Source organism: Lygodium microphyllum, unplaced genomic scaffold, assembly GCF_053477565.2.
Source record: "Lygodium microphyllum isolate KBCC unplaced genomic scaffold, Lygodium_microphyllum_v1.1.10 scaffold_38, whole genome shotgun sequence".
Classification (NCBI taxonomy): Eukaryota; Viridiplantae; Streptophyta; class Polypodiopsida; order Schizaeales; family Lygodiaceae; genus Lygodium; species Lygodium microphyllum.
The window spans coordinates 577,602-592,078 of NW_028229521.1; the positions used below are offsets into that span (position 1 = coordinate 577,602).

General features: G+C 40.8%; 1 protein-coding gene across 1 annotated transcript; it reads right to left on the bottom strand.

Moving 5' to 3' along the window:
* Nucleotides 1-10,316: 10,316 nt before the first annotated feature.
* LOC148009129 (uncharacterized) lies at nucleotides 10,317-12,368 on the bottom strand. Its single transcript, XM_087673783.1, has 4 exons — nucleotides 12,090-12,368; nucleotides 11,799-11,998; nucleotides 11,443-11,711; nucleotides 10,317-11,350 (listed from the first exon to the last, which is right to left on the bottom strand). The coding sequence occupies exons 1-4, from the start codon at nucleotides 12,366-12,368 to the stop codon at nucleotides 10,317-10,319; spliced, it is 1,782 nt and encodes a 593-aa protein (XP_087529909.1).
* Between the last annotated feature and the right edge of the window lie 2,109 nt (nucleotides 12,369-14,477).

Here is a 14,477-nt window from a genome sequence, read left to right on the forward strand (position 1 = left end):
CATATCTTATGTACCCTTATAAGCGATTGGTCAACAAATTGAGTAAGTGGATGCTCCAAGTATGAAGTATCCTATGGTCCCATGTTAATCTCCTGACACAACTCCACATACACTGGAAGGTCGATAGACATGTCACCATAAAAGAAGGAGTCCACCTCGTTCTCAAAGAATTCTTGGACTCGTGTATTTCCATCATTGTTAGCCGATGCTGGCTAGCTTTCGACAGCCTCCACCCCTTGCAATATCGACCCCTCTATTTGCATATTATCTTCATCTATGATCGGAACATCACTTTGATCATATACTCTCGCACTTCGGGGAGTTGAAGGTATAAGATACCACCATCGAGGTTATCGGGAGTTTGGATAGAAGATTACCTGTTCACAAACACGTACAAGAGAGTTCAAACCATTGTGACATAAACCATGTCGTAATACAGTTAGCAAGCAAATGAGTCCATGCACCTGTTCATAATGGGCGGCAACACAAAGGTGTCGCACAAATCCATCCATTTTTTTTCGGAATCTATTTCGAGAAATCCAGATGGACCTCGTCGAACTATTGCTCCAGCTCTGCCAAGTACCACTTTGAACAACTGCACATCGAACAGTATCATGGAGAAGCTACGGTAATCCACCGTAACAATACTTTGCAAGTTCCCAAAATACTCCATACCATGTTTGGATCCGCTGCTCGTCGCCGGCTCTCTTGCTCGAACCTTGCCATGACACCACAGTCCATTGTGGAGCGCATTTTGTCAATACGCTCCACGTGAAAATGCTGTCCCATGACCACGCTGCACTATATATTTTGTACTGTACATTGAAACACTTAAATTAGATGTCTTATATAAAATTTAGATACGACAGATTCTAAACCTCTCATCACCTTTGGACTACATCCCCTTGAGAATTGCCACTCCTCCATTGAGACCTCTGTCCCTTTGCGAGACCTCGCGGTCAAGGCTCCATGCAACCATCGTGTTGACATAAACCGCGGCATTGGCATATCGAATCGGTAGATGACACGTACTATGTCGAAATTCAGCTCGCGCTTCCTCTCGATTTGGTACTTGGCGAGCCACATCACCATAGAGGCATGGTGCAACATACAGAAGCGATTCACCTTCTCTTCCATTAAGGCATCCATTCTTTTTTCTACCCTATTTCCAACCACCACATCTCCAGTTAGTCTATCATCGTCCTTCAGCGCGTCGACCATAGCATTTCATTGTCTAGTTCCACTGTTGGTAGCCACCAACCAACCTTGGGCCATGCTACCTTCTGGCCAAGCTCGTTGTCACAGAAAACCTTTCAAGGTTTTCATGAAGCGCTACAAGAAGAACATCCATCGCGTATGGACAGGTTCAGCAATCTCCACTTCATCCACAAGATGCACAAGAAGGTGGATTTGTATTGTGAGCATGTTGGTGGGCAGGTATTTCTCAAAGAGACAGAACGTCTCCATTGCTCCCCGCCTCGCGGATTCAATAGAGGACGTCTTAATATCCTTCTCTGAGATCCATTGCACCAAAGACGACAATCTGTAAATGGCCCCGCGTATTTCTGGAGTAAGACATCCTGTGATCGCAATTGGTAGTACAAACTGCCACAAATAAGAAAGCATTATGAATAATGGCTACATTCCAAATAGCAAAATGCCCATGCTAATTACAATCCATTCATAGGACCAACCTAACATATCTTATGCCAGTCATGGGATTTTAGCCCTGATAATTGGTTATCTTTAGAAAATGCAGACCTGAGAGAACGCATCATACCCATCGGAGTGCAGATAGACTTGATTACTTGCTTCACAATGCGCTCTTCTTTAGTGGACAAAACCCAAGGAGTGCGAGGAAGCTGCACCCGACCATCGGCACTCGACTGCGGCCAAAGCGCCTCCATCTTACCTACCTCCTTCAAATCCATTCTTTCCCCTATAGTGTCTCTCTTTCCTGTGATGTGGTCCCATAACAAGCTGCCCGCATTCTTGAAAATATACATGGGGTCCACAAGTGGTTGACCTATAAGTGGGTCCGATATGGCAACTTGTAGAAAATTGAGAACCTCCGCATTCCATTTGAATGTGATTCCACATGGATCGTTTTCAGCTCGTACCAGCTTGCGGCGTTCATATGTGTTGGAGATCATCCAAGGAAACCTTCCCTAAGTTCGTGATCCTCCGGCAAGAAAGCATCGTGTCCTTGATATACCATCTTCTTCATGGTTCATGACCTTCGAGAGTCTAACTGTGGCCCACACAATGGACATGCATGATAACCTGAGGTAATCAGACCTGTTCCAACACCAGGACCTAGTGAATACTTAGTTGAACGAGATAAAATATAGATATTACTAGCGAGAACGGAGGCCTGCTCACCTGAGCACTCTCCCAATCTCGGAAAGTCATGCATCGTCCATATGAGAATGGCTCGAATATTGGCTGACCACCGACCATCGTGCATGCTCATATCTTGCACGATGACCCCCTCCTCCCACAAAATCTTAAGCTCATCGACTAATGGACGAAGATACACGTCCATATTTTTTACTTTGTAGCGGCCTGGGACGAGCAAGATAAGGATGAGATGTCCTTTCTTCGTAGAAGGCCATGGAGGGATATTGTAGTTGACAAGGACTATAGGCCACACACTGTAAGAAGTTGAGCGCAGACTGAATAGGTTCACGCCATCCATTGCAAGACCGAGTGGAAGATTCCTTGGCTCTCGGGCAAAGCCTAGGAAGGTTGAGTCAATGTGGCTCCATGCGCGCGAATCCGTTGATATTCATTGAACTCCATCTGTGGACCTATTCTGCACATGCCACGTTGTCAAGCCTGCCATGCCGGATGTACGAAACATGTGGTTTATGCGGGGGATGAGCGAAAAGTGTCTGAGAACTTTTTGAGGGATGGTTTGCCCTTGCAAGTCCTGTCGATACCTGTGAGCACCACACTTTGGACATGTCTCCATAGTCTCGTATTCTCCTTGAAACAGTATGCAATCGTTGATATATGCATGGACGTTATTGTAGTCCATGCCAAGCTTCTATAAAACATGTCATGCATCATCACGAGACTCAAGCATGGTATTTGCAGGTGGTAATATATGATATTTCAATAACCTGAAAAAAATCATAAAACACCTTAAAAAAGTACAAATGTTTGTAATAATAGTGCCGAAAAAATAATCAATGAAGCGTATGTACAAGGTACTTGAACAACTCGGTCACACTCGTATCGCTCCACCCGTATTTTGCTTGCACACTTAAGAGTGCAAGCAGTGTCTTTAGCCGAGATACTCGGCACCCATCATATAATTGTATGGATGCTTCCTCTCTAAGCACATCAGAAGTCTCGACATCCATGGGAATCAATGCATCGATCATTGCCTCCATCTCAGGCTCTAAGATTGTAGGTAGGTCTGGAAGGTTGCCTTTCTCCTCTGGCATTGACGGTATAGATCGGCCTTGCGAGTGGCGGATTGGCTCCTGCACTCCATCCATCGCACACCCACGTACTCTTCTAATTGGCCGCAAAGGGTGCACTCCCCCTTGGGACGAGACATCAACTCCATGGATAGAAAATTTGCCAGCAAGACCCAATCTTATTGTATATGGTATTCAATTAGCTTGCCCCAGTACAATGCATGATTGATATTAACTTCAAATTACCGTTTGCTGAAAATCCGCAATCACCTGAACAATGATCTCAGATTGAAACTCGCCAAATCGTCGTACATGTTCTATAGAAAATCGGCGTTTTCATCTAATTGCCAACTTGCATTGAGAGCAAGGATCTGGGATACACTGATTAAGATATGCCTCGCGATCATGAACAACAGGACCTTCTTCGTTTTCCATTTTGTCTACGTTACAACAAACAATTTATTTTTGTTATCATTCTTTTCTTTTCTTAGATTGTTATCCTCTCCTTCCATCTCTCTCTTTTTCTATGACCTAGCATATAGTATCATAGAACACTAGTATTTAGTACCTAGTACTCAGTACCTAGCACATAATATTTCGTTTTTTCTCTTCCTCTCCCTCCCTCGCCCTCGCCCTCACCCTCTCTTTCTCTCTTTCCCTATTAGGTTTAATGATATTTCTCTTTTTATCTCTCCTCTCTCTCTCTCTCTCATTTTCTTTTTCTCTCTCCTCTCCCTCTCCCTCCCTCGCCCTCACCCTCTCTTTCTCTCTTTCCCTATTAGGTTTAATGATCTTTCTCTTTTTCTCTCTCCTCTCTCTCTATCATTTTCTTTTCTCTCTCCTCTCCCTCTCATTTCTCTCCCTCCCTCTCTCTTTTCTCTCTCCTTTCTCTCTCATTCCTCTCCCTCCCTTGCCCTCTCTCATTCTTTTTTCTCTCTCCTCTCTCTCTCTCATTCTTTTTTCTCTCTCCTCTCCCTATTTCATTTCCTTTTCTCTCTCCTCTCCCTCTCATTCCTCTCCCTCCCTTTCTCTTTTTCTCTCTCCTCTCTCTCTCTCTCATTCCTCTCCCTCCCTTGCTCTCTCTCATTCTTTTTTCTCTCTCCTCTCCCTCTCTCATTTCCTTTTTCTCTCTCCTCTCCCTCTCTCATTTCCACTCCCTCCCTCGCCCTCACCCTCTCTTTCTCTCTTTCCCTATTAGGTATAATGATATTTCTCTTTTTCTCTCTCCTCTCTCTCTCTCTCTCATTTCCTTTTCTCTCTCTACTCTCCCTTTCATTCCTCTCCCCCCTCTCTCTTTTTCTCTCTCCTCTCTCTCTCTCTCATTCCTCTCCCTCCCTTGCCCTCTCTCATTCCTTTTTCTCTCTCCTCTCTCTCTCTCATTTTCTTTTTCTCTCTCCTCTCCCTCTCTCATTTCCTCTCCCTTCCTCACCCTCACCCTCTCTTTCTCTCTTTCCTTATTAGGTTTAATGGTTTTTCACTCTTTTCTCTCTCTCTCTCTCTCATTTTTTTCTCTCTCCTCTCCCTCTCTCATTTCGTTTTCTCTCTTCCTCTCCCTCTTTCATTTCCTCTCCCTCTCTCACCCTCACCCTCTCTTTCTATCTCTCTTTCCCTATTAGGTTTAATGATTTTTCTCTCTTTTTCTCTCTCCTCTCTCTATCTCATTTTTTCTTCTCTCTCTTCTCCCTCTCTCATTTACCTTTCTCTCCCTCTCTTATTTACCTTTCTCTCTTTCTCTCCCTCTCTCATTTCCTGTCCCTTCTTCACCCTGACCCTCTCTTTTTCTCTTTCTCTATTTTTAATATTTTTTTCTTTTTCTCTCTCCTCTCCCTCTCTCATTTTTTTCTCTCTTACTCTCCCTCTCTCATTTCCTCTCCCTCCCTCAACCTCACCCTCACCTATACCCTCTCTTGCTCTATTTGCCTATTATGTTTAACATCTTATCTCTTTTTCTCTCTCCTCTCACTCTCTCTTTTTTTTCTCTCTCCTCTCCCTCTCTCATTTCCTTTTGCTCTCTTCCTCTCCTTCTCTCATTTCTTCTCCCTCCCTCTCCCTCTCTCATTTCCCTAATAATTATGTTTTCGTTTCTCCCCCCTCTCCCTCTCCCTCTCTCATTCCCTCTCCCTCTCCCTCTCCCTCTCTCATTTTCTCTCTCTTCCTCCCCCTCCCTCTCTCATTCCCTCTCCCCCTCCCTCTCCCTCTCTTTAATTTCCCTCTCTTTTTCCCTCTCTCTCTCCCTCATTTCTTCTTCCTTTCTCATTACATACAAATTATACAAAAAATAAATTAAAAAAGAGAGAATACGCTCTCCCTCTCTCATTCCCTCTCTCTCTTCCTCTCTTCCTCTCTCATTTCCTCCCCCTCCCTCTCCCATGTCCTCCCTCTCCCTCTCCCTCTCTTTAATTTCACTCTCTTTCTCCCTCTCACTCTTCCTCATTTCTTCTCCCTCTCACATTATATACAAATTACACAAAAATTAAATAAATAAGAGAGAGAATACACTCTCCCTCTCTCTCGTTCTCTCATTTCATCCCCCTCCCTCTTCCATTTCCTCCCTCTCACTCTCCCTTCCTCCCCCTCTCCCTCCCTCCCCCATTTTCACCCTCTCCCTCTCTTTCTCTCTCATTTCCTCTCCCTCTCTCAATATATATACACAAATTATAAAAGCAAAAGGGAGAGGGAGGGAGAGAATGCACTCTCCCTCTCTCATTTCCTCCCTCTCCCTCTCCCTCTCTTTCTCTCTCTGTCCCTCTCTCATTTCCTCCCCCTCCCCCTCCCTCTCTCTTTCTCTTTCTCTCCCTCCCTCTCCCTCTCTTTCTCTCTCATTTCCTCTCCTAAACAAGCAAAATAGAAAGAGAATTAAACCCTAAACAAGCAAAAGAAGGAGAGAATGGACTCATCGATGAGATATGCAAGGGTTTGACGGCTCCTCCTCTCCTTTTGAAACGACGGCGGTGATGGCGGCAAACCTTCTTCCTCTCCCTCTCTCACGACGGTCGCTCTCTCTCTCGCTCTCCCTCTCAAAACAATCGAGGAAAATGCACGAAATGAACCCGCACTCAGTTTCGGCCTGTTTTTTTCCCTGTGGGGCGTCGCTATCTGCGTCGCATTTGCGACGCTGCTACCCGCTATCGCTATAGGTTTAAATCCTTATAGTGCCACCTAAGCTTATAGTTCCACTCTTACATTCATCACACTGACTCTACCAACCAAGCTATCACAATGAGTTGTTGAACTATGTTACTTTGTATTTTGTATTTTTCGTTTTTATGGTTATAATAGTCATACAATGTAACTACGCCTTTCTAGGGACATCTAAAGGTAAGTATATATATAAGGGGCTTTACTAGGAGATCCCAGGGTTTTTGGGTTATTTAGAGTATACAACATATGTGTCTTGCTATTTTAAGAACTATTAAAGGAGGATTATGGCTCATTGGACACTTATTATCACTATGGTAGTCAAAGGCAAGCACAATCTTGCTCATTTAATGAAGTTATACAAATACCAACATTTTCTTCTAAAAAGTGCAAAAGGATATCTCAAAAAAATTAGACCATTTCAACCATCTAGGTCATTAGTCCAAACACTATAACCATTCAAAATCTTGATGGTTTCTCATCCAAGGCTCATAGGGTGCTAGTGCAAGATTATGTTTACATTGGCATGTCCAAGCTTGCAAGGGTGAGTATTTTACTATTATTCTTATAACCATGATTTGTAGAACAATTTATGCAAGGTGTGCATGAAAGGTTTTTAATCCAAACATTGCCATGTATGCCATTATACAATAGTCAATGTCTACATGAAATATCAAAACATAGGCATTAAATGGTTTCATCACAAAAAATTTAGAGAAAAGAGAGTAATGTGGCACAAAATAGGCATGTAACTACTTGGTTTGAGGCCTCATTTTCTACAACATGGTGGTCATTTCTACAAAATAGGCATGTAACTACTTGGTTTGAGGCCTCATTTTCTACAACATGGTGGTCATTTCCAACATTTAGTGCTAGGATAAACAAGCCCATGACTATATTCAGATATGGCATTTTGACTAAAATTGAAGAGGCTTGCATGTGTGTGTGTGTCTATGTGCATGCGTAAGCATGTGAACATGTGTTCCTGCGTGTATGTGTGTACATGTACATGTAGGCACGTGTGTATGCAACATGTTCATATGTGTGTGTAGGGGGGGATAGAAAATCTAGGATCACCTTCATATGGTCACTTCCAATTTCATTAATTTTGATTTGTGTTTACGAGCTAGATCAAAGCTTGAATATCTTATAATCTCCTATACATAGAATTTTGAGAGAAGGTAGGAAATTCTCTATGCACTTATGGTTTCCTACTATTGCAATTAGGAAATGGCACTCTTCCATAATTTTGTTATATAGGGAATTTAGAGATAACATAGAAAATCTTCATACTGACCTATGATTCCCTACAAGGAGAAGTAGGGAATTACATTCGTGTGTACTCTTACATAGGGAATTTCAAAACAAGGTAGGAAATAGTCTATATTGACCTTTAATTCCCTACTATTAGATGTGGAAAATGTGATTTTCTAGTTGTATATAGGGAATACATGCATACACACATAGGAAACATTTCCTACATAGGGATTGATTAAAAGTCCATTGTGACAACCCCCCTGCCCTTGTTGTTTCATGAGCAGTGTGCGAAGATAATCCTCTCACACAATCGGAAAATGAGATGACAAGGAGTGTTGATAAAGTGATTGACTTTGCTCAAGAGCTAAACTTGATTAGAAACTTCGACAATACAATTCTAAACACCATCAACCCTATCCTGAAATAAACAACTACTATGACTCTTTTAGTCTCAAACACACAAAGAGCACACACAATAAAAAGCTTCTACGACCACAATACAATAAAGCAAGAACTTTAAGTTCTAGCCATAAACAAGTTCATTTCAAGTTCCTCATAAGACATGTTTCAATTTAGGAAACAATCAAGACACATTCATAAGTCCAAAACACTTCTATGTACTTATAGCAAAGCATACACATAGTCTTCATACCTCAAATTTCTATAATTGTGATACATCGAGCTCGTAAAGGTTTTGACGAATCATAAACTCTTCTCCATGAATTTGGGTGTGACCTTCCTTTCCTCACAATAGTTCCAAAAACCCAACCAAGAGAAGGCCCTTAACTCCTAGTTTCTTCTCTTTATATAGTTCCTTCTTTTCGTGCTGATTATGAGTTTCAAAAAACTTTTTAGCTTTTGCAACGTTTAAGCTTCAGGAAATGCATTATTGCTTTTCTTTACGAATGCTTTTGTCTTTTGAGCCATAGTCATGAGATTAAGGTTTATTACGCGATTCAAAGTAAGAAGGCGACTATCTCTGATTTGTTATCTCGGACAACTCTTCTATATCACATACTAGCCGTCTCCATGCAGACAAGCAGCCCCTCGGTGTTTGCCGGCCATACCCCGCTATCATCACGTCAACTCCTCACAAGAAACTTGTCGACCTAACCAGTCACGCTGTGGTTCATCGAAAAATTTGTCATTCACCCATGCACGCTAATAAGCGACCTGAGCAGCACACTCCTCAATACATTCAGCATCGGGGAAGTGATGATTATTGATCAGGAGAAAAGCTTGGGGAGGAGGAGGGCAACGCCAGACAGCGAGCTGAATAAGGCCAGCGGCCTACATCAGCCTCAATGCTCCCCGCTGCAACGTCGAGTAGCAGTCGCTGCTTGCCTAGGCGCTGTCATGAAACCAGCCATGAAACGGCTCACGTTAAGAATCGGCCTCCTTGCCTGCGTGGCAAGGAGGCCCACCATCTTTTCTCTCTCTGAAGGGCCCGGGTGTTTCACCCTCTCCCGGTACTCTCACCACCGTTTTACCTCCTCGAGACGGAATGATGCTGGTCCCACCCCGCCCCATTCCTGCTCCGTCCGAGTATTCCCTTAGCAACATTGAATGCACCTCCCTCCTCTCTCTCTCTCATCTGCCACATTTCCAAATAGTTTCTTTCGAGTCTTCCAAATAGTATATTCGGATGCAATTTGTAGTAGAAGGGTTTTTAAAAATATAGCACATCTAGTCTCTCTCTCCTCCAATCTCTCCAATACTTGCACCTCTCGTACAATAGCCTCTTGGGCACCTTCCCGACCTTTCTCGCTTCCCGCAAAGATACATGTACTTTTAAACATGGAAATAGATGCATTGTAATACGGGAATTTTGATCTAAGGTCTCAAAGTAAATGATTATCCGTACCTTCTAAAGTTTTATACACTACCTATAGGACATAACGAGATATGATTATGGGTGACTTAATCAATACACTGACATATTTTACAAGAAGTTTTAAGTATCAAGAACTAAACTTTGTGGTTAGAACTTGTTAAGTCTATTTTGCAACTGACATGATGTGTGACTTTGGGGGGAAGTAACTTATGGAACTTAGGCAAAGGGGGTAAATAAGGGAAAACCCAAGCGCGGCATTTTTCGCAAACATTTTTGAGAGAGAGCGAAAGAGAGCGAGAGAGATCACGTCGCAAGCTCAATGAAAATGCTAGCATCAAATATTACTTTCATTCAATATTACTTTGTCTTACTCTCATTCACTCATTCTCTCACACTCAAAATTTCCTCCCCCTCTCTCACTCAATATTACTTTTTCTTACTCTCATTCACTCATTCTCTCACACTCAAAATCCCCCCCTTCTCTCTCTCTCTCTCTTTTTAAGCTTACTTCACGCACACACACACGCACGCATGCACAACTATAATTCATTAAAACTTGATAGGGCTAATACACATGCTTAAAGGCATAGAGAATAAAAGCTCAAATATTTCACAATTTAATAAGAGTACCATAAGAATATAACAATGTAGCATTCCTCCTATCTAGAGGCATGGGCTTCTTCATCTTCTTTATCGGCTCTAGCATCAAGCTTCTCTTGCATTGAGGGCCGTTTGGTTTTGGGTGGAGCCATGAATGATGATGTTGTGGGTGATTCTACCAATCTAGAAACTCTTCTTTTAGTTAGCCGTTTTTCAATGAAAGGCTTAGCTCGTTGTATGGTATTTCCAAATCCATCATTGGTGGGCACAAAAGCTTGTGTATTGCACATATCTTCTCTACGAGCTTTCAAAGCTCGAAGTTGGCTCAACATCTTCTTCATAGAAGAACACGCCTCAGAAATAAGCTCCGTGTCACCCCCCACCAAATCCAATACATCGTGGCATAGATGTTGCAATGCTGTGGATGGGTGGGTGTCTTCATGGGAGATATTAATCATAGTTGTATCCATGTCTTGGAGATTATCCACATCCAACAGCGTGGTTGGCGTGTAAGGATCATGTGCAACCTCATCCTGTATCACATGAGAGTTACTTATAAGTCCTTTATATTTTCCTCTTGCTTCCATGCCTTTATATAAGTCCATACATTGTGCCACCACTGTAGTATTCGGTACCCCTAAAAGAAGTAGCACCTTGATTTGATGCTTACATATGTTCCCCAACTCTGCCCACTTGCATGTACAACATGCCCATTGACAATCCGCATTATAAACTGTGTATTCAATAGTGTATTTGGACATGCTTCTTACATACGCACATGAAGCCCTTGCACCATTCATTTCGAATCTAACATACTCGACTGGAATCTTCAAAGCCCTCTCATATGAGTTGGCCACTATCTTTTCAATGTTATTGTTTCTCACAAATCCACTTTCTTTCATAGCTTGCACATACCAATAATATGGAAGAGCTGAACTTGTCAATTTATGAAGGAGCCAATCCACTCGTCTGCCAGTCAATCTCTTTGAGCTACCTAAGAATTTGTACTTTAAAGTGCCATGGTATGCCTCTATAGCACCATTGGTGTCTTGACCGGAATGTGGAAGTGTACGTGTTGCACGTATCCACATACCTTGCAACACACACATAATACAACTATTTCAAATATGTATAAAAATGAAAATATAACAAAGTAATCTGAAATAGATAATTAGGAGTCCTCACCAATCTTGGGCTCCCAATATGTTTTGAAGTAGTGCAAGAATGTTATCTCATCTGCAAACTCCTTTTTAAATATATCTATCATATCCCTTGCTTCCTCCTTTATAGCCACTTCTGTTGCCTTGCATTCACCTTTCATATTCATAATATTGCCTAGAGCTCGGAAAATCGCAGCTCTTTTTGGCCATTGTGGGACTTTTTTAATAAGATGCTTTAACCAACAACGACGGACATGCCATAGGCACAAATAAATAGGCAAATTAAAGACAACCCTATACACAATACATTCGTAAAAAATGTAATGCTTTTAGTCCATGAATTAAATGTTTTCCAAAAGGACGCATGCATGTGAAATGTACCTTAAAGCATCTATCTCTCTTTCAGCATCATCCACCAAAAAAGCTGTTGGCTCCCATGATTTGTGAAAATCTAGCATGTGATCCCTAAATGTTGTGAGCCAAAATTTGTTTACCTCAAATGTTGCACTTGAGGTTAACACCCAAGCAATTGGGACACCATTTCGGTGGGAGTCAAATACAAGGATTGTGTATAAATTGAACTGTCAAATGCAAGTTTCAAATATAAGCAAAAAGCATAAAATTCTGAAAAGTAAAAACTATAAGTACGCAAGAATAATATTACTAAATTACCTTATACTTGTTTGTACCAAATGTTGAATCCATTGCTAGTAAGTTGCCATTTCCATATCTGTCACACATATCTCGTTGCCATGGTGTTTGAATCCCCAATATGAAATCCTTATTAGTAGAAAGATTTTGTTCCTGATACACAAATGTCATTTCCTTGTTTTCAATGCACCATCTCTTTGTGCTTTCAGCATCATTGTCATGTAATTGATATTGGTCAATGGCAAGCTTCCTAGATATATTCATAATATCTTGGATGGAGAGAAAGTCATCTCTTTCCATAGGATGATTTGGATTGTTGCTTTGGCGTTGATGCACATATTGAATGTGACACTCCAATACTTGTTGCGGTGAAAAACCTTTGTATAACATACTGGACACCCATATTTTTTTCTCTAGTGATATCCATGGGGAAAATAAGGAATGTGAATAGACATTTAAATCCTCCATTGCAATGCCATGACAAATCATATCTGCATCATCAGTATGATATGGATTGATAAATGAGATAAATGCCAAACTAGTGTCATGGGATAGGCGAGTCACTATAAAATGACACAAACAACCCTTGTTAAGTTGTCCCATTGTTTTGCGTGGTCGGCGTTTTCTTGGTTGTCCTTGACTGGTCAAGATGTCATTGGGACATAAAACCTCCACATTTCGAGTGTCCTTAGGACCATAAGCACACCAAAATCTATTTTTGTAGGAAATGAATGTTGTAGCTATAAGTGTGGACAAATAATAAGGAAATCAATATAAGTAGCAAAACAATTATATACACTTACATGATCTTCTCTATCCATGTGTTGTCTAATGGTTTTTTCAATTCATTTGGTTGTCGTCGATGGTGAGAGTACTTTTTGAAAGTTGTAGGAAAATCATTATTTTTTCCTTCCCCTTGTGCAAAATCATTTACTCGACACCATGGAATAATTGCCCTTCTCAAAACCTTATATTTTGATCTCTCGTCATAAACGAGCTGCCATTGTAAATGCTTTGCGCTAAATATGCCGACAGGCAATGTTGGGGATTGTGGGCTTGCCATATTTAGCAGAAGAGAGTGAGAATATGGGCTATGTATCTGCACAAAAGCAAAGTTATCCCATCAATATATTTTATTATATAGACTAAATCTTACTTTCCTCTAAAGTTGTTTGTTCTGTAAAGTATGATTAGTTTACATATTATTGTAGTGTAAAAAAGGAATACATTAGCGCAAGCTCGACTCTCTCTCTCTCTCTCTCTCTCTCTCTCTCTTGTGTCATACATTAATAACTTTGAACTTCATGTTGTGCATCACTAATGATTTTGTGGTTACCTAATATAATACTTATAAAATACACAATCTTATATGAGCAAATACGAAATGTAATAGAGGAACTTTATTTCTTGTAGCATATACATTGATGTAGTTTAGCTACATATAGTGATGTATCTATTGCTCATAGTACATGAAATATAGTTACAACTTCGATTACATTTCATGCTTTGCATCATTAATAGTTATGTGCATACCTTTCACCATAGTAGCTTAAAATCAATGCAATCGAGTAGCATAAATTCCTATAGTACAAACATTTTTAATTGCATCCATTATGTGTTAGAGTAATGTTGATTCTTGTAATACATAGATTGATGTAGTTTAGCTACATATAGTGGTGTATCTATTGGTCATAGCTGATGACATGAAGTTAAAACTCGGCACACTTTATGCTATATATCTTTAATAGTTTTGTGAGTACCTTATATGCATTCATTGCATACACTCTTATAGCTCACAATAATACATACACTTTTAAAGCTTATATTCAATGCAATTTATAGACTACAATACATGCATTCTAAAGACACATAACAAATATAATAGAGTAGGATAGAACTTACATTCTTATTTTTTGATTGCTCATAACAAATGTAATGGAGGACCACAAACATACATTCTTATAGCTCAAAATCAATGTAAAAGACCGGAATAATGTTCTTGTAGTACGTACATTCTTATAGGTGATAATCGATCTACATACATAGCTAGAATAATCAATGGTACATCAATAGTGCAAAACATTATTTGCACTATAGTTGCATATAGCCCTAAATCTGATTTAATGGTGCCATATATTCAATATTCAAGGCGTTTTGGACTGAATAGTCATCTCCTTTATGCATCATAGTCTGCCATATATTTTGCATATTCAATCGTAGGAAGTTATAGGGAATCAACACAATTGCTTACAGCAAAAGAAAACACGGCCTGATCTAGACTATAAGTACATCGACAAGAAAATTGACCAAGGAACCTATACAAGCAGTCCCAGTAGCACGCTGACCTATACAGCCAACGTCCTTTGCTCTGTGGTGGTGGGCAGATGGACTCAAATGCAGCTCTTTCTC